This window comes from Pyxicephalus adspersus, chromosome 4 (genome assembly GCF_032062135.1).
Source record: "Pyxicephalus adspersus chromosome 4, UCB_Pads_2.0, whole genome shotgun sequence".
Lineage (NCBI taxonomy): Eukaryota > Metazoa > Chordata > Amphibia > Anura > Pyxicephalidae > Pyxicephalus > Pyxicephalus adspersus.
In genome coordinates, this window is record NC_092861.1 from 103638633 (window position 1) to 103659781 (window position 21149).

Genomic DNA, 21149 nt, shown 5'->3' on the forward strand with positions numbered 1-21149 from the left:
TCAAAGATGCTCAAGGTAGGACTTTCACTCTGCTAATGAGAGAAGAAAAAATAGCAAGGATAAAAAATGAGCACATGCACATATTTTGATTCATGGCTCACCTTTATGTGCATCTGATACAATGATTTGTGCATCCTCATGGATGTTCATCACAGCACACACCTATGTATGCTCATTAGCCCCACTGATGTCAAACAGGCTATTTAAAACTTGCAATATCACTGCCTATTTGCTAAGTGGTCTTCCAGAGGTCATAGGCCAGGTTTTATTTTCAGGTGACCTTGTTTTGTCTCTGTCAGGTCTCTAAATTATCTGTCTATTTGTTGCGTGGACCTCAAATCTCCTGTTACTGGCCTCAGCCTGCTCACCTAATCCACTTCTGCTTAGTATTTTGTACAGCATTGCTTGCATGACACTTACCCTGGCTATCTATTTTCTTAGCTAGTTGTTGATCTGCCCTTCCCCCTTATAAGCATTTTTGTATGTGTGCTCTTTCTGTGCTTCTATCAGTCAACCCTTGATGTGTGCCTACTTAACCAATAACGTATACCAGGACTGTCCAACTCCATTCCTCAAGGAAAGGATTTTTAAATAAATCTATTTATTGTACACCACAGATTACTAAAGTGACTGCTGTGTGTTCAGGAAATTTGGGAAAAAATTCATATCAGTTTTTCCATAATTTTCCTTCCCTAACTACTGTATGGCAGCATAAGTGGGAAACAACTAGAAAATCAAACTTTACTGCAGGACAAAACAGAGTCCATGGGCCTGATTTATTAAATCTCTCCAAGGCTGGAGAGGATAGTTTTTTTATTATTGAAGCTGGGTGAACCAGAAAACCTGAAATTAATTTAGTTAAAGTCAATTGTTATTTGATAGCATATGTTTTGAATCCTGAACCAGATCTATTCCAGGTGTGCTGGGTCACCCAGCTTCACTGATGAAGGTGTATCCTCTCCAGCCTTGGAGAGCTTTAATAAATCAGGCCCCAGAACACAACCAAATTACTCCATAGTCAAAGCTGCCAGCTCCACCCGATAATGACAATTGAGTACCAGGAAGCACTTTACAAATGGTTTTCAGTGACACTGGAGATGTAGAAGCCCAGGACACTGAAAATGTTCTGGTTGGGTGTGAGGTCCCCTCTTCTGTAGCTGTACACTGTAGCTCTTTGTTCAGCTAATTCACTGATTTAGCTGAACAAAGCTCATTCTTACCAGCCAGCAAGGGTTCTGATTGAAGCCTCCTTGGCTCTTTTCTTCCCAAACAAATAATCTGACAGTTTTCCTCACTGACTTGGTGGCCTGCAGGTACTAATGAAAATTCTTCCCTATATCTAAAGTGTAGGGATGAGCCAAGCTCACTTCCTCATAAGCAGGGAGAAACATTTCATGGTTAAAATGGAAAACCAAAAACCAAAAAGTAACACTTGTAACAGAAGAAAAAAACTGGTATATGTACTACCTGATCTGGTTAAAAAGAAATTCAAGGTTCTGTAGAACTTAAGGCTAAGTTTATTATTTCTGAAACCTTGGCTGTCTGGACTTCTTGGATTGATTATATTAAGATAGTGCCTAATATATTATCCTTTTAGCACTGCAATAAACTGTATAGTGTCTCTCTCCTGGATACTTTGACCTTTCCCTCCCTTTTGCATCTCTTCTCGTGTGTGTCTGTGTGTGTGTGTGTGTGTGTGTCTTTTTTTAACTGTTACTATGTCTGTTTTTCCTTAGTATTTCTGGGGAAGCTGTTTAGCCTATGACATTGGTAGTCATTCCTTTAGCAGTTCTTGACCGTCACCTTCCTCATCTTGTTTTGGATATCCCCTCCCTGATTATATGATGATAATTGTAGTCCCCTGGAATTTAGTTGTTAGCTTCATCCTGCAAAAACATATGAAACACGATACTTACTCACGGAGCCTGATTTATTAAAGCTCCCCAAGACTGGAGGAGAAAAATCATCATAGGTGAGCCTAGGTGATCCAGCAAATTGGATTGAATCTGGTTCAGGATTTAAAATAAAATTTATTGTAGGTTTCCTGGATCATCCATTTTCTCTTATAATGATCTATCTTCTCCAGTCTTGGAAAACTTTAATAAATCAGGCCCACAGTCTAAGAGTATGGGATAACCATAGGATATCAGGAGGCCTTATGTCCCTGTATTCCCTACTGATGCACATCCTTTCCATCCCTTCATGTTTAGTATTCATACACTTTGGACCTCAATGTTTAGGCTTTTGTTCATCAAGTCCCTAATTGAAATTAGTTAAAAGGCATTAAGAAGTATTTCTAATTTCTGTGGGGATTTTATTTGTATCACAGATGCTATGATTGATATCTCCACTGCCAGTCTGAAACCACAGACCACAAAAATTCACTTTTCTCAAAAATCTGGTTTGTTTAACTTGAGTTTGTTCTCATGCAACTGAAAAAAACTTTACTTTTTATTCTACTTCCCACAGATCATATTCTAGAAATAACTCATTTTGGTAGACAAATAATTGCTACCAAGAAGTACCGAATCTGCCATTCATAATATGAGTTGGCTAGACCACGCACCTATTTTTAAAAGATTTCATGGGATTTCAGAGAATTTCAGTGTGCCTTTTCTTATCTTTGGGTAAATTACATTTCTTTATTTAGCCCTGCACAAAAAACAAAAGGAATAAAAAGAGTGGTGGTGGGAACTTTTTTGTTTTTTGTAATGAATGATATATCTGATGTTAATCCTAATACTTTTGGTGTACTCATAAATAGGGATGAGCGAGCAAATTTATTAAATGCGGTCTCGCAGCGAATTGGGCTGTTCTTGCTTACCAAACATGTAGGCGAGAACGGCCTTTGTAAATTCGGCCAGCGAGACCAAATTTTTGAGACCAGCAAGACCAATCAGGGGAACGGAGCTGACGCTATGTAGTAGTTGTATGTGTTCTTGGATAGAGTTTCTCTATCCAAGAACACAGGAGTCCTGTTTTCCTGGATAGAGAAATTCTATCCAGGAACACATACTACAGGGCTGCAACAGCAATTAGGGGAGCGGAGTTGTCAGCTCTGCTCCCCTGTTTGCTGTTGCAGCCCTGTAGTATGTGTTCCTGGATAGAATTTCTCTATCCAGGAACACAGTGTGAGTCTCGCTTTCTGCTCATAAATAAATGCAGCCATGGGAAAAATCTTTTGATTTTTCCTACAACCCCGTTCATTGGTTGCAGGAAGGGATTATGTTGGCTTTAGGTAGAAAAAGAAGGGTTACAGTAGAATAAATATTCTTCAATATAGTCAAGGGAACAAAGCAAGCAAACTGTCAAGCAAACTAAAAAGAAAAGCCTAAAAGAAAGACAAACCCGAATCAAACATGTATTTATCATTCAATTTCTAAAAATAATATTATTAACCCTCAACAGATTGCAAATGTTTTCAGTGAATAATAGTGTATAATTGATCTCACTGCACCCCAACCTTCAATGGATAAGACAGAAGTTGTGTCTAGTTGAAATAACTATTTCAAATACTTTGGCTAAACCTGGTCAGAATCTCGTTCTTCCTCAGAATTGTAGGCCTGTCTCCCTACTGAACACAAGTCCTAAAAATATATGCCAAAGCACATTGCTATGAAATTGGTATATGTAGCCCCATAGCTTATCAACCCAGACCAAGTAAAATTTTGGAGTGGTGTGCATACCCACTTGTCACTGAACTCACAGGGTACCTTTTTTGGTATTTCGGTCTCCTCTGACCTTATATTTTTATAAAAGTTTATATCTTAATTTTTATTTCCACAGCTATTGCACTCAACTTCACCCTTATAAATCCAATGCTGTGCAAAAACAGTATATGTCCAAGTTAACACAAATTTGAAAAAAAAGATAAAGCTTAAAATATATTGGCAACATATCATTTAGTGCTTATCTCTAATACATACATCTCCAGCAATTTGCTCAAACAAGGTACGGAATTGTCTTTCTTCTTCAGTCTCCTTATGTGGAGGATTTGGTTTTGGTGGCTGTAAAAGATAATATTGTTAATATTAACAACTAGTTTTGCAATAGGCTTGCAAGTTTTCAAACTTTATCATCAATTCATAAAACTACATGTTGTTTTACATTAGTTGGGTTTGTTTTTACTCAGGGTAGCTAGCTATTGCACAAAAATAGCAAGATAAGCAATGTTGGTGTGTTGGTTGTTTTTTTTTTTCCACATGAAATGAGTATATACCTATCGAAAACATTTTTGACATGATTTTTTTTCTACTCTCATAAAAATCACTGTTAATACTACTTAAATTAGCTATTACAAAGAAGCAGAAATCTGTGACATAATTATTGCAAATTGTTATTTACATGAGTTTTTGGTTATTAATATTATTATTATTATTATTAATATTAATAAACAGGATTTATATAGAGCCAACATGCATACGCAGAGCTGTACATTAAATAGGGGTGGCAAATGACAGACGAATGAAGACAGTGACACAGGAGAGGAGGAATTACAGTAAGATTTGAGAAGATAGATTTGAGGTTGGACAGATAGATTTGAGTGTCATCAGCATATAGATGGTACTGAAAGCCAAAAGAGGATATGACACTACCGAGAGAGGAGGTGTACAGAGAAAAGAGAACCGGTCCAAGGGGGTGATCAACAGTGTCAAAAGCAGAGGAAGGATCAAGGAGAAGGAGGAGGGAAAAGTTGCCTTGAGACTTAGCTCTGATGAGGTCATCGGCCATTTTAGTAAGGGCTGTTATGGTGGAATGGGCAGCTTGAAAATTAGACTGGAGAGGGTCGAGGAGAGAGTTGGTGCTCAGGTAATTGGGGAGTTTTTTGTAAACAAGGCGTTTAAGAAGTTTGGAAACATATGGGAGAAGTAAGATAGGAGGGGTCTTGTGAGGGTTTTTTCAGGATAGGGAGATTTGTTGCATGTTTGAAAGCGGAGGGGTGGATACCAGTAGAAAGGGAGAGCTTGGTTAGGGCGGGGGCCAGGGTGGAGTAATGGGCATGGAGTAGATCAGAGGGAATTGGATTAAGCAGACAGGTAGTAGTTGGAGATGATGAGAGAAGAGGGGAGACTTTATCCACAGTAACAGGGCTGATGGAGGCCAGTGATGACATACTGGTTGAAAGGGTGGATATGGTTGGAGTGGGCTGGTGACCAGAGACATCATGTGCAATTTTGTCAATTTTATCTCTAAAGAAGGTGGCAATGTCTTAGTCAGAGAAGGTAGTTGAGGGGGGAGCAGGTGTGGGGTTTAGGAGGGAGTGAATTGTTGAGAAGAGGTTGCGTGGGTTGGAAGCTTGAGAGGAAATGACATAGGAGAAATATTTTTGCGTAAAGTTTGCTGTTAAAGTTTTGTAGCTTGGCATTGTAGTCCATGAAGTCAGCGCTGAGGCCAGATTTTCTCCACTTGCGCTCAGCTGCACGAATAGTCTTTTGTAGCTGTTTGGTGTGATTGTTGTGCCAGGGACGGAGGTTAGCAGGACAGGGGTAGCAGAAGGTGGCAGGGGCAACTTTATCCAGAGCTAGAGAAAGGGCGTGGTTGAACCGAGTGGCAGCTTTATCTGGAGATGTGATTTTAGAGAGTGTGGGGGTTAAGGATGCAAGGCAGTTTGAGATTAGGTTGTGGTCAAGGTTACAGATATTTCTCTGCCAGGTCTGGGATGTGGCAAAGGGGGCAAGAGTTCGACAGGTTGAAGGTGATAGGTTGAAGGTCCAAAGTGTGTTTGGCGATGTGTGTGGGGCCGTTTATGTTCTGTGTGAGTCCAAATGGGAAGGTAATACGGAGCAGTTTGGCTGAGAAAGGATGTTTGGGCTCATCCACTGCAACATTAATGTCACTGAGGATGAGGGTGGGCAGGTCATTGGAAAGAATGTGTGGGAGCAAAGAGGCAAAGGTATCCAAATATTGTGATACAGGGCGGTAGTCAACAGCAACGATTGGACAACATTTGGATGGAGTGGACTTCAAAAAAGGTGAAAATGAGAGAGGGTGGGGTAGGGAGGACTTGGTATATACAATTAGGTGAGAATATTGGGAGAGACCCACACCACCCCCTACTTTGTTGCCAGGTCTGTGGGTATGTGTAAAGTGCAGGCCTCCATAGGAGAGAGCAGCAGCAGAGGCAGAGTCAGAGGAGGAAAGCCAAGTTTCAGTGAGAGCCAGAAAGTTCAGAGATTTAGAAAGGAGAAGGTTGTGTATAGAGGTTAATTTAATGCCAACAGATCTGGCAATCCATCGACTGCCAGAGAGGGAGGGTAAAAACTTATGGGTAGGGTGAATAAGGATGAGGTTAGGAGAAAGGAGTATCTTACTGAATGTGTATGAAAGAGAGAGGCTGTGGGGGGGACCAGGGTTGGATGAGATGTCGAAAATAATCACAAAGAGAAAGAAGGTTTTTTTTTAAGGCAAACAGTGTCAATGTATTATTATAATCCTTCATAATACATAACAAATACAGTAAAGACTGGGTTTCAGTCATATAAAGGTAACATAACATGTAAGTAATGGGGCCCAAAAGGGCACTAGACAATTGTCATCTAGTAGGCAATATACTAATCGTTACAAAAGCTTGTTGTGTACCTATAAGCCATAACCTGACGCGTTTTTGGCTTCTTCATAGGTGGCTATGCGTTTAGTGATTGGTCGACAGTATATTGCCCATGGATAGAGATGGGGTAACTGTAGTATGTGTGGATAGCAATCCTCGTTGAAGATGTAGGTAAACGCCTCCTAGCAAGGAGGGGGTGTTTTCTATTTTAGGAGATCCCCAGTCTGAGCCGGCCCCTTAAGGCTGGTGTGGGTGTTGTTAGGATCCAGAAGGTGGGCGGCCAGAATGCTGCCTGGCTGGTGTAGGGAAGGATAGCGTCTGTCTCTACTCTCTACTGTCAATCAATCGATAAACATATTGCCGCCCCCTGAAGAAGCCAAGAACGCGCTGGGTTTAGGGCCTATACGTACGCAACAAGCATTTGTAACGATTATTATTTTGCCTACTAGATGACTATTGTCTAGTGCCCTTTTTGTGCCCCATTGCTTAAATGGACTATTACCTTTATATGACTGAAACCCAGTCTTTATTATCATTATATTACACAGTATTTATATAGCACCATCATATTAAGCAGCGCTGTACAAAGTCCATAGTCATGTCACTAACTATCCCTCAAAGGAGCTCACAATCTAATGTCCCTACTATAGTCATATGTCAATAATGTAGTCTAAGGTCAATTTTTTTCTTTTTTTTAGGGGGAAGCCAATTAACCTAACTGCATGTTTTTGGGATGTGGGAGGCAACCAGAGGAAACCCACGCAGACACAGGAAGAACCTGCAAACTCCATGTAGATAGTGTCCTGGCTGGGATTCGAACCTAGGACGTAGCGCTGCAAAAGCTGGAGTGCTAACCCCTGAGCCACCATATTTGTTAGGTTTTATGAAGGATTATAATTAACACTGTTTGCCTTAAAAAACTCTGCTTTCTCTTTGTGATTATTTTCTATATTTACCATTAAGGGTTTGCAAACCATAGCACTACAAGGCAGAGAACCCACCTCTCCACTGGGCCCTACATCCCCTGAACATTGCTATTATTTGGGTGGGATGTCACCAGAAAGTAGAAGTAGAGAAAAAAAGGTGTAGGAGCTCGGACAGAGAAAGCAGGAGGGTGAAGGAGCAGAGAAATAATGAGTTATCAGACTGTGGAGGAGAGGGAATAGTGGAATAGAATAACAAAGAGGGTGCATGGTGAATAATACATTTTAACAGAAAATTGAGAACTATATGAGTACATAAAACAAAGTGGCAGACAGTCCATGGGAGCCGGTCTTGTAATGTGGGTTGTAGTGAGGCTTAAAAGCTTGTTGAGTTCCAGGAGTGGGATATGATGAGTCAGTCCCAGAGATGGCTTGGTGAAACAGCAGTTCAGAATAGCAGCAGTAGAGGTTGTTGGAGTCCAGGAGTCCAGGTGGATGAATCAGTCCAAAAGCAGAATATGGGAGTTTCAGAGTGCAATTGTTTGTCCAATTCTGTTCCAATTCTGTTTCTATTCCCTGGATTAATTCCCATAGTGCTTATAATTTGGCACTTGAAATTGAGCACATGAGCAGGGTCCCCACGTGACCTTGCCTGTTGTTTAAATAGAAGTGCTTTGGGCCCTGAATATGGATGGACTGATGAGAGTAACAAGGAATTTAGGTCATCAGATGAACCTAGGTAAGAGAGGGGTTGGCAGGGCAATAAATATCAATGTGCACTCAGCTGAAACTTAGGGAAAGTGAACAGATAAATCTATGGGGAGATTTACGTTGGTGCAATAAATTAATCTACAATGGGAGACATACAATATTCAATCAGATGAAGATTGCAGGGGAAAACAATTGGATACACAGGGATGAAATTTGGCAGACAGAATGGGAGACGTTCCATACACAATCAGATGAAGATTGCAGGGGAAAACAATTAGATACACAGGGATAATATTTTGGCAGGCAAAATGGGAGATGTACCATACACATTCAGATGAAGACTGCAGGGGAAAACAATTGCATCACAGGGATGAAATTTGGAAGGCAGAATGGGAGACGTACCATTCATAATCAGATGAAGATTGCAGGGGAGTTTAAAAAATAAATATGTTAAATGAAGCAGGTCTGTGTAATAAACCTTTGCTACAAAAATTCCCAAGTGATTCCGTGGATACACTTTCCCAGTTTGGGGAAAAGTTCCAGATACAGATAATAAATGAAATATTAATCAATATAAAATGAAATCAACTTACATCAGGAATGTCCACATTTATATCTCCTTCAATCTCCCTAGAAAACAAAGTGTAAGAATTTTTGACTGTAACGTTTATCATAAATTATATATAATAAATGCAATTAGGTGTACCTGAAGTGAATTGTATCCCCCCCCCTCCCCCTCCAGTTTTAGAGAAATTGGGGCCCAGGCAATTTTATATAGTCAGACTGAGAAAAAAATACACCATTGATTCTATGAAATTCCATGAAATTCATGAGTTCAACCACTAGGAAAAGCGAAGTATCTTGCCCCTACCAAGATGGCCAACTCCAACTGTTCTAAAGTGGGTTTTTAAATGATACATTTTATAGCATGCAAAAGAAACCATGCTAATGTATTTCTACAAACAGCTGCATGTTGATGTAAATCAGATCACGCCTTTTTTCTGTAACTGTCAAAAGTGAGTCTAATAAATAAACACTTGAAATATAGAATTATAGTGCATATCTCCAATAAAAAGTAAGAAAGAGTAAGAATTTGTTGAAATTACAAATTTTACATTGTAGTTAATAGAACTCAATCTAGCTAATAGGGACTCAATTGCCACCACAATTAGATATTCTAGGGGACCGGTAGGACTTTATTCCAAATGGAAAATTGTACAAAGCATGTCATTTTGTCAAAAATTAATGTTACAGTGTAGACACAAATGATTGTTTTTAAATTTAGTCTATTGCCAGCTGCAGAATTTTTATGTTAATTGCAAAGCCCCTGAACATAGTGTTGTCACCAAAATTGCTGGGGGGAGGAGGGGCAGGTCAAATGTTGGCAAACAAGTGGTTGACTAGTAATAAAATGTCACCTATTCACAGCTCAAGTATTAAAAAAAATGTAAATAGTAATAACATGAATGCAGGATATGTTTATTTATTTTATATATATATATATTTATTTTTAGCAAATTAAAATTAACAGACTGGAATACCCCCGAATAATAAAATCAGACCCTTCAATATGTTTGGGACCTTTGTGGATAAGAAATTGGCACAGAGATACCCCCTCTGCTATTCATAAAAAGACTTCTGGAATCTACTGTGTCAAGGGCCATTGTTTGTGGAGAGGGCCTTATCTCCACAACATGACCTCAGTGTTGTGTGGGTCAGTGGGCAGGGAGAACGTTGAGAATAGCAATAAAAAATAATAATATGAATGAATCCTAATAAGGCTGCTTGTCAGAGTAAGGTGACACAAGAGTAAGCATACATGTTTGTTTAGAAGAGAAAGTACACAGCTATTACTAATACATAGCTTACATAAGAGTTTATGCAAACAAGTAGCTAATTTGAAGAGTAAATCAAAGGATAATAAAGATTATGTCTCCCTGAAGAAAGTAGGTGCATAGACACTAAGCAATATTTAATTGGATGAAAAGCAATATTGGCTAGTGTATAACGTTAACGTTACAATGTTTATTATAAATATAGTTGAAATTGTTATTGCTTTTTAGGGTGTTTATGCAGTTTGAATGCTATTTCAGACCTTGGCTCATTATATATTCACTTCCTAACAGCAGCTTGGTAGTGGAAGCACATAAAGGTGAATTCCTCCTTTAACCAGAAGCAAAATCATCCACGAATGTAAAGTAGTCTGTGATGTGACATTTCAGAGGCTTTCCAGAGGTTCCCAGCAAAGGAATGTTATCATCCGGTTACAGAATAAGTTCAGGTATTAGGATGTGTTAAGCAGCATGTTAAATCATGTTTTGTTGGCAACTAGCTAGATTGAATTTTTCATGCTTTTCTTGCTGCTTAAGCAATGCTTGGCCAAATCTAAATGTGCATTTATACCTATGAACAGTTAAAAAACCAAGAGGAAGAGAAGGCTGCGCTTTCCTTTAAAGTCTTAAACTAGCTTTGAGCCAAGCCCATGACATCAGAAATCATAGGGAGAAATAGGCAATCTTTTCAATTTGAAGTACATACATGTTAAACAATATGTCAAAAAAACCTTCTTTGCCTATTTCTTCCTATAATTCCTCTTTTATATGTGTATATATACTCACATTTAAATGTATACATACATATATGCATGTATGTACACATGAAACAAAACAAACAATATACACAAAAAATAACTTACCCAAATGATGATGCACCTTCTCTGCAAAAGTGGCAGGCAGTTTTGAACTGCTGGGGAACACGGTTCACGCACACATAATGGGTTCGCATTGATGCACAATAATGCGCATCAAACACTTGAGTTTTAATACGACAATTGTGCTCTTTTGGCCTTTCAACAATTCATAGAAAGGAAATGCTCAAAAACAATCACAATTTACTTGTTAATTTGTAGGCCTGTTGGATCATCCAAGGTTAAAGATCCTGGGTGATTGTAAAGGAGATCACATAAAAAACAAAAACAACTACTCCACTGAGACCACTAAACAGCGCCGAGCCTTCTCTCCCTTATGCAAGCAGCTTATTGAGAAGGGTTATCGCTTTCCTTTAATGTACCTTGCAGTGCTTAAAATATTTCTCATGGGCAGGGAACCACAAATTTTTAAAGATCCCTTGGAGGTGGCTGCCTTCAATAAATCTTTACAAGCTAACACCCCACCAAAACCTACCATGGATCGGTTGCCCAGGAATGATTCCACTCACTCTTCACGCTCTTCCTCACCACGATCTTAAGTGATTAGAAGATTTGTTTAATATCTTTGCTGGAACTCCTTCATGTTGAGTAATTGTTTTGGAGCCTAAATTTTCATATTTCAGATGGCACTTGAAAAAGTTCAGCAAAAGCAGTCTTGCGAGGAAACATCATGGCTTATGTGGCATCAAAGAAGAAACAGACACTTAGCAAATACCAGGAGGCTTGTTCTCAAGCCTGTCAGGCCTATTTGGCCTTTAAATCATCACTCTCTCTTACTGTGAAGGAACTTTGGATGCAATCCAAAAGAGCATTCAATTTCTGGATTGGCCAGTATGATACCATGATTAGATCCTATTGTTTGGTATTTTTTTCGGATATGAAAATAGGTCTGGTAGACTACTGGCCAATCTAGCTAAATGTTTCTGGATGCCGCCACGCGTCATGGCTATTAAGGACCCCCAAGGAGCTATACAGAAATCGCCTAGGGACATTGCTTCAGTCTTTGCATCCTTTTAAACAAAGCTATATACCACACAAGGTAGCAATGTGGCCCAGGGCCAAGCTTTTCTTGACAAATTAACTCTTCCAAAGTTATCCGAGGACGACCTGAATTATCTGAACTTGCCTAGTTCAGTGGAAGAAACTTTGTTGACTATAAAGCGTTCATCCAATTCCAAAGCGCCAGGCCCAGATGGTCTGCCTGCAGAAGTTTATAAACTTTTGGCTGACAAAGTGACCACTCCTCTAGTATATCTAGAGTATATTGAATCTAGTATAACTTAAAATCCTTTGTTTCATTCTGTAATACTGTACTTAAACTCTCGCCTGACGCGTTTCTCCCTAAACGGGGGATTTGTGAGACCATGGTATATTGACCTCACGAGAGGAGATTGGAGAGTACATTTAACCCAGGAAAATCACAAAAAGGGAAAAGACTTGATTGGAAATGACTCGATTGCTTCCAAGAGTGAAGAAAAAACGTTCTAAGAGTTGTATGAGGAGGTATATATCTCCACTATTATTCAATTTGGCCATAGAGCCCCTATAGAGTCCCTAGCTAGCTAGGACTGCAAAATCTATGAAGAAATTGAAATATGGGGCAGTTGTATATCTCTTGCAATGTTTGGAGATGATGTTCTGCTCTTTCTCAAGGATCTTCCATCAATTATCCAGCATATTTCATATTTTGGCTCCTTTTCGGATTTACCAATTAATTATTCTAAATGTGAGATTTTGTGTCTTCCCACAACCCCGCCCCTGCACTATTTGTCACTGTAGGTAATTTGGGTATAAAAATTGCAAAAACTGATTTAATGTATCTAGGAGTACAAGTCTCCCACAACGTCTCTGATATGTATAGGTTGAACTATTCTCCTCCCACATCTAAAGTTTTAGCCAAATTATCTCAGTGGAAAACCCTTTTATTATCATTAATAAGCTGCTGCCATCTTATTAAAATGATAAGCTTCACCAGATTGCTATACCCGTTACAAACTTTACCATTTCTTTTACGTCATGCTCATGTTACATTCAATTACAGTCAATTACTTCAATTACTTCAATTACTGGTACTTCCAGGTTATGTTTTACAACTACTGGGTGAAGGCGCATCCAGGCACTCTATATCTCATAACTATTTTTTGGTAAAAGATATCCCTAGTGATATTGTTTCTATGCTACCTTTTGTACGCCGCTGGGCTTTGTTCCTAAACTCTTCCCATTTAGAGACCCGTATCCGTAAAACAATAATTAGTGAACAGTGGGAAATCCAATTTAAAATAATACATAGGGCATACTATGCATTTAACATACCTCTTAACCCCCAAAATGCGGCAACTAGGTTAACAGCGTTCCCTAAATGTGACCTGGCTCCCTTAGAACATCTATTGTGGGATTGTCCTAATATTTCTAGGTTTTGGACTAAAGTCTTTGATTTCTCTTATTCAGCCACTGGTCACAATCGGCCATTTTCTCACCAATTGGCTCTATTTTCACTGTAGGGGGTACTTCTACTGATGCTTTGAGTACACGGTCATCGGTGACCAAATTTGAACATCTCTGTTTTCTAGCAGCAAAAAAGTGTATCCTTAAGGTGTGGCTGGAGTCACCTATTTTCCCAACACCGTGATACACATCCACAAAAATGTTTTGGTATCCAGATGTCTTATCTACAGTACACTCTATCCCCAGCCCAGCAGCATGAAATGATAGAACTCTTTTGTCACACTACGTGGTATGATCGCAGGGCCTTAGGTGCTTCTTAAATGGGGACAGGTGCAGTTCATCATTTCCCAAATAAATCGTCACCAGACTAGGAAGGCGATTACCTAGTACTGTATTTTGAATGCTAAAATGGTTACATGTAAATTTACTTTGGCCGTATTTCACTAGTGAGACATTATGTTTGGTAAAGTGTCTGATTTTAGATATTTTGTATTCTGAAATGGGTTTTTGTTCTTGGGTTTACCCCTTTTGCTTAGTTTTAGCTTAGCTTTAACAATTTAGGCCCAATATATAAAGTTCTGGTGCCTCTACTCAGTCAGGCCCTAATCACAATGCCCTGAGCCAACTAATAATTTCTCAATACTTTTAAAGCATGAGTAACTTTGGAAGAAGATGAAACTACTGCTTTAACTAGAATGTTTGTTTTTCATCTAATTGCTACCAGGCAGATAGAAGGAATGACTACCCCCTCCTCGAAAACTTTTTTTTTTTTTAAAAAAAGATAATTTTCAGCATAAATTAATAAAGGCAGCACTTTTTTGCAGATTAGGGGTTTTTGTTTTTGTAGGAGTATAGACCTAGGAGTACCCCAGGCATCTTTAAATGTACTTACTGTTATTTGCCTCCCTACCTCTACCTGCATTCTAAGATTAGTTTTGAACTATCTTGGTTATGTGACGCTAAACCTTTTGTGATCTGAATCCAACTTAATATTAAGTATGCCACCCTCCTTATTGCTAAGCTCATTGATAATGTATTTAAAGGTTGAAGTCATAACTTGTTTTTTGTTGAATTCATAACTGAATGGTACAACTAAAATATTAGATTTGTACCCTGAACATCTCTTTTAAACCAAAACTCAAATGTCCATGGAGAAAAAATCAGCTACCTTGTGCACCCCGGCAGTGGAGAACACCACCTCACTTCTGGGAGCTAGTCTGGGCTTGAATACGGTCTTAAACAGAAATTTTATGTTCCTGCCTGCCTTTCTAGTGGATATTTTTACTCTAGGACTGCTGTTACTACATTGCTTTCTATGTTTAACAAGTAACTGTTTTTCGGACAACTGGACTTACCTAAAAAGGTGCCTGGCTTTAGTTTTGTAATCTATTTCTATCATGTTCTAGGGTAATATTGAAGAAAGTGGTGGGTCACATTCCCTTTGTAGGTTGTTCTCCTCAATCTAAGGCCTATATAGATAGGTAATCAATATAAGGCTTTTGCTTGCATTAGCATGTTCAAAGTAATCTTCCACCCTTTTCACCTCCTTTAATTCTTATTGCTTGTTGTCCCATTCCTCCTCCTTTCTTGGTCCCCTTTACCCCCTCTCCTACCCATAATACTACTAAAGGTAATGTAATGTTACCTTCAGTAATATTATTGGTCCGCTAACTGTGTTAACTCTCAATGTCAATGCCTCAATGTTTTGGGGAAGAGTGTAGCCCCTCTATCAGTCTTCTACAGACAGCCAAAACGGGTGCTATTTCTACAGGAGACCCACAAGGTGGCTAATCTCAAAAATAGAAGCTATCTGACTCATATAGACACTACCTTTTTCAATGATTTTAAATCTGTAGCTCAAAACTGTTCACTTACCAAGTTGGTCAATTTGTGGCAGCTCCTAAACACTACACTTTTTATTCCCAGCCTCACCAATCATACTCAAGAAATAACCATTTCTGGTTGCACCATGCTGACCTTTCAAAGGTTTTTAGCAATTCCAAAAAGAAGATTTTTTTTGATCATGCTCCAGTAGTCCTATGTATTACCTTGGCATATATCACCCTTATCAAGGGAAAGCCTGTTTAATAAATGACTGTTACAGAATACTTCGGTTACACCTGATCTTTCACTGAATTATCCTTCTTCCTTCCGGTATAGACCTTCCTCTGATGTAGAAAGCCCGATAAGCCTTTATTAGGAGTTTGCTTATCAAACATAAGACTAGGCTTAAATGGTTCCCTCAACAGAAGATCTCTTCTGCATTCATACATACCCTTGATAGAGATATGGGTAGGAAACTGGCATCTCTCTTTATTAAAAAAAACTGACTTCTTTCTGCCTGGGAAGGTTGAGGCCATCAGCTATGTCGACAATGTAGAAGCTGTAGTTATTGGAGACATTAGTGAATATGACGAGGTTAGGACTTTAGAGGCTCCAACTATTGATGAATGTGAAGAGGCTGAGGCTTCCCCTCACATGGACAGTGTAGGGGCCGTAGCTATTGAGAACATTGAATGTGAAGCGGTTAAGGCCATCACTTATGTGGGGAGCCTGTAGCTGTTGGTGACAGTAGTGAAGGGGAAGAGGCTAAAACTGTCCCCTTACAAAGGAAATGTAGAGGCTGCCGCAGTTTGTGACTTTGGTGAAAATGAAGACTCTGGGGTAAATGTTGCTGCAGCTATAGAACATGAGGCTGCACCTAGCAAAGTCTTTAAGAGACCTAAAGAAATTATAATCAATGACAACAGTTCACTATTAGAAGATGGTGTTGCTGAGAATATTATTGTGGAAGTGAATGCTGAAAGAGGGATGGGAAATCTGAAGCCTCCATATCAAACCAAAAATAAAGAGAAATGTGTAAAGAAAACTTTCCAATGTAAGCTGTGCAGCCATATTTGTCCCAAACGCTCAAATCTTGATCATCACATGCAGACGGCAACAGCAACCATGTTTCCCGAAGGCGCCTATTAAAAGGTTCAATAAGAATGTTGATTGTGCTCCTGCTCCAGGATCGTATGATGTAAAGATGGCTGATGGTCTCAAGGAACCCGTGTCGTTTGAGAAATCTCAAAGGTTCAGAGGAAAAGAAAAAGTTTCTAATGGTGAAGGTCAAGCAGACACTGAGAAAGAGGAACCAACATCTCCTGTGCGGCTGCGCAAACATGCTTTGCATAAATCCACGCCAAACCTGAGACAGAAACCGGAAAAAGATAAAGAATTCCAAAGGGAAAAAAATAAACTGGATGCAAAACACAAGGAGATCATTCGTCATCACTGCGTTCCATCAGTTTGAAGACCCAGGCGTATGGTTCCCCCTGGAGGGGGCAGATGACAGTGGCCAATTTGGTGGGTTCATCTGCAAAGGTTCTAGGCTGCAGTAAAAAAAATAGCTGGCAAGAAATCTGGAAGGCCTGGAACTGGTACCAATCCTCAGAGAATTCGCCAGGGATAGTAATCTTGGGTTCAGGTACAGCAGGAAAGAATAGTCCTTGAAGTACTAGCTGACTTGGAGGTTGGGCTGGCAGAGTGGACTGCAGGAAGCCTTCAAATTGAAGGTACATTCTTTGAACCTCTTGTACTGAGCTCTTAAAGCACACCTAAACTAATACCTTCATTTTTTAGGGGGATAACACTTTAAAAAAAAAATGGGATAAAGACCCTCTCTTTCTGGCAGAATGGGAGCACAGTGCCTCCTGGGATACTAAAGTCACACATCCCAGTAGGCTTCTGGCTGCTCCTTCTGCACATGCCCGATCTCGGGCGTGCACAAACGGAGCTTTTTCTTTAACAGGGAAAAAAAATTCAGCTCTCAAGCATTCACAGTCAGATAGGCACTTTTCCCTCTCCCTCCATTTACCACAAGCTACGTCACCCGATCAGGCATTGCACAGGTGCAAGATCGGGTGACGTAGATCTGATGTAGGCAGAAGCAGGAAGAGGAAAAAAGATGGAGGGACAAAGACGGATAACTAGATAGTGTGGTACCTAATCCAGGAAGCCTCTGCAGTAATCAAGGGATCTGCAGAAGTAAAGGTGAGTGAGTTTTTTTGTCACCAGTGACACCAGTTCTTCACCAGGGCAACCTGCACGGGGTGGTAGGCCGGCAACCTAGAGGCCACAGGGCTCTTTGCTGCTGGGTGTCAGCTGGTCAGGGCCCTCAGGATCATCTTACCTGAGGAGGTAAGGCATTGTGAGACATCTTTCAAAAGATGTTCTGTTTTGTATTTCATAATAAATTAGAATATCATTGAAAAGGTAAAATATTTCAGTAATTCAATTCAAAAAGTGAAAATATATTCTGGAGATGCATTATGCACAGAGTAATGTATTTCAAGCATTTATTTCTTTTCATTTTGCAGGTACAAAACCCCTAATAAATATATAAAATATGTTTATATATATATATATATATATATAAAAAATATATAAATACATAATAAAAGTCTAAAAAGAGATATATATTTATGATATTTATAAATATATATGTATTTCATATGTGTATACTATATTTCTATATATATATATACACACACACACACACACACACACACACATACATATTTCAAAAATCCTCCTCTACTTTTTTTTTTTTTGGTTTTTCTTGAATAGCTATTTACTGGTGTACAACGTGGATGCCAGCTCCTTCACAAGCTTGCTGGAAGGGAGACACATACAGCCTCTGCAGACCAACAAGCCGGATTGAGAGCGGTAAGCAGGATCAATTAAAGATTGGCTTCTTAATGATACCCCAGGGGGCATTTAACCCTTGCAAGATGCCAGTTGGCCATATTGTACATGCAGCACCTTCCCTTCTGGAGCATCTACATCTGCTCTCATCCTAATGCGGGAAAGGATTCATACCTATTTTACAACATACCCTCCATTAAACAGTTCTTCTGCATTTGTTGATTAATATATATGTGCCTTGGGGGAATTTATCTGCTATACAAAGCCTTTATTACATCTGCTGGAGGCCTGATTCTCCTAAAGCAAGCCAGAGTAGTACAGGAGTAGTACATTTGTGCCTTGTGTGACTTTATTTGTTTGACAAACCCTCATTTGAAAGCAAGCCGGCCATCTTGGCCACATGGCATCATGTACTGCACAGCATCAAGCATCTAAATCCATCCAAGCAAGAGAAGGGGATTTAAGCATATTCTACAGCATATTCTTCTCTTAAAAACCCTCTTGCATTTGTGGAGTAGTACATTTGTGCCTTGTGAGACTTTATTTGTTTGTTTCAGACATCTTATGCACATGGCACCTTGTATTGTAATGCATCAGCATCCAAATCCATCCTAAAAGGAGAACGAGATTCAAGTTTATTCTACAACATAATTTTTACTTAAAAAGCTCCTTACACTTGTTGATCAGTATATTGGTGCCTTATAGGAACTGATTTACTACTTACTTTCTTTACTACTTTTCCTGTGTGCCTGATTCTCTGACACCAAGTATCACCATATTTTTGAAAGCCAAGCGGCCATTCTGCATGCATGACACCCTGTACTCTACTCCCCTAAATTTACCTGCTTAACCTCCATGCGCTACATCCTCTAGTGCAACTTTATGTGCATGTTCCTCCCTCTTCTGAAACATGGGCAAGGGGAGGCCGAATAGCCAATCCTCTCAAAAACGAGAAATAGGAAATTTTTTTGCTCGTTCCAAAACTCCTGGTTCTAGTGGAGGGGGTCCTAACACTAGATACAACACTGCACAGACCTCCATGTCTAGTTTGGAACCCCCTGACTTTACTCAAGAGGACTCTGCTTCTAACTTTCCCTCCTTACAGGGTGAAGATAAGGACCCTTCAAGCCCGACAAGCCCTCCACAAAAGTCCATGGACCCCACTGAGGTATGGGATAGAGATGCCTACCTGAAGTCTCTGCCTACCAAAGCAGACTTTGAATCTTATCTGGTGCTCATCCAAAACTCTCTACGTTCTGAACTAGCTTCACTCAGATCGGACCTCAGCGCTAGAATAGAGGAGGTTGAACGCACGACGGAAGATCTCCGTAACCACGTACAGACCCATGCCCATATTCTTAATGAACACTCAATGCTATTGCAACAAATTATGTATCAGCAGGATGACCTGGAGAATCGGAGCCGCCGTAACAACAAAAGGATTTGGGGACTCCCAGAATCGATAGAACCAAAGGACCTCCATGCAGCAGCGACGACTTAGACCAAGAGATGTGATCTGCCGAATCCACTCTTTCCAGCTTAAAGAACTTATCATGCAAGAAGCCAGGTCACAGGAGGAGTTCACTTTCAACATTCGTCCCATTCTGCTCCTAACCGATCTCTCCCGCAATACTTTGGCACTGCGCCGAGCACTGAAACCACTGCTACAACTGCTGAAAGACAATAACATTAAATATAGATGGGGCTTTCCATTTCATTTATTTTTGCTAAGGGGTCTTTAGAAGACTCTACAGTCACTCTAGCCGCCATCTATCTTCCTAATACCGGTCAGGCCTCCTTTTAAACTGAAGTGCTCGAAAAATTGGAAATTGCTGCTGGCTGGCGAAATCCGACTCCACCCACGATTGACTAGTGGTTGAGTAAAGATAATGAAATTCATCGTATGGAGGATCTTACCTCCACTGTGGGGCAGTGAGGGGCACTGGGAGGAAAGTGGCTCACACCTGGTATTACTGGTCACAATTTATTCTTACTACCGAATACCGAGACCTTGCTTCCTCTAACTGAATTCTAAGTTTGGCCCTCACACTTCTAGCTTTTCCTTTAGAAAAGACCCCTCATCTGGTGTACTTTTCCTCTTACTCTCTCTATAATATTTGGTTTTGTTCTTTAATTACAGTTTATTCTTCTGATTATTTTTACTTGCACTTTCTAATTTATATTGTATTATTGTTGTTACAAATTTGCACTGACATGACTGGATAACTATTATGGTTGGTATGTCGATATGTGCCTGTTTATTTGATTTAATTCTGATCCTACGATATCCTATATCCCCTCCCCGGTTTTTATTGTATCCTGTTTTTAAAAATTTTAAATAAAGAATGTTTAAAAAAATTACATTAATTGAGGCGTCAGTGGGGTATATGTTTTTAAATATTTATTTCAATATTGTATCAAAGAAAAACAGTAAACTAGCTTAAAATGGTTAACAAAAACAATATGGTATCAACAATGATACCTTAAGAGTACTACCCCCTTAGCACAATCAAGTCACCAAGCTAAAACACAAAGTTAAAATCCTTTAAATCTGGATTCCTCTTTGTCATCTGTATGTCCAAACAGAGCTTCAACGTCAGCTAGTGTGAGGGTATCAGCATAGACATTGTCTTCACTGAGTTTGCAGTTAAAAAAAAAAAAAGCTAAAACAGAAGACTTAAAAAGAACATTACAGTTCCAGATGAACAACAGCCATAATACGGTAAACACCACGCTGATATATTACGCAACACTGTCCAAAGTCCATAATCATGTGACTAGCTGTCACTCAAATAGGCTCACAATCTAATGTCCCTACCATAGTCATATATCATTAATACAGTCTAATGTCAGTTTTAGGGGGAAGCCAATTAACCCTATTGTATATAGGACTATGCCTTCCATAGGAAAAAAAATTACTTTGCCTATTCAGGGGAAAAAAACTGTTAGCTTTCACCCCCCAATCCACCATAGTATATACCTGCATTTTGTTCACTTTTCTGCCCCTCCTTTTAGCAACAGGAACCAAACAAGGTACCCAGCACTTCCTAGTATCATGGAGCATGTGTTTTACCAATCACAAAACATATATCTCAATGTAAAGGTCTGTGAATGTGTTGCTTTATTC

General features: G+C 39.5%; 1 protein-coding gene across 1 annotated transcript in view; it reads right to left on the bottom strand.

The window, feature by feature from the left end:
- The window catches only part of CAPN9 (calpain 9), a 193442-nt gene that overhangs the window by 64800 nt on the left and 107493 nt on the right, over window positions 1–21149 (bottom strand). The window contains exons 13-15 of the mRNA XM_072410240.1: window positions 11364–11422; window positions 8775–8811; window positions 3927–4007 (exon numbers count right to left, since the gene is read on the bottom strand). Of these exons, the coding sequence (XP_072266341.1) occupies window positions 3927–4007; window positions 8775–8811; window positions 11364–11422 (177 nt within the window). The remainder of the gene's footprint in view (window positions 1–3926; window positions 4008–8774; window positions 8812–11363; window positions 11423–21149) is intronic.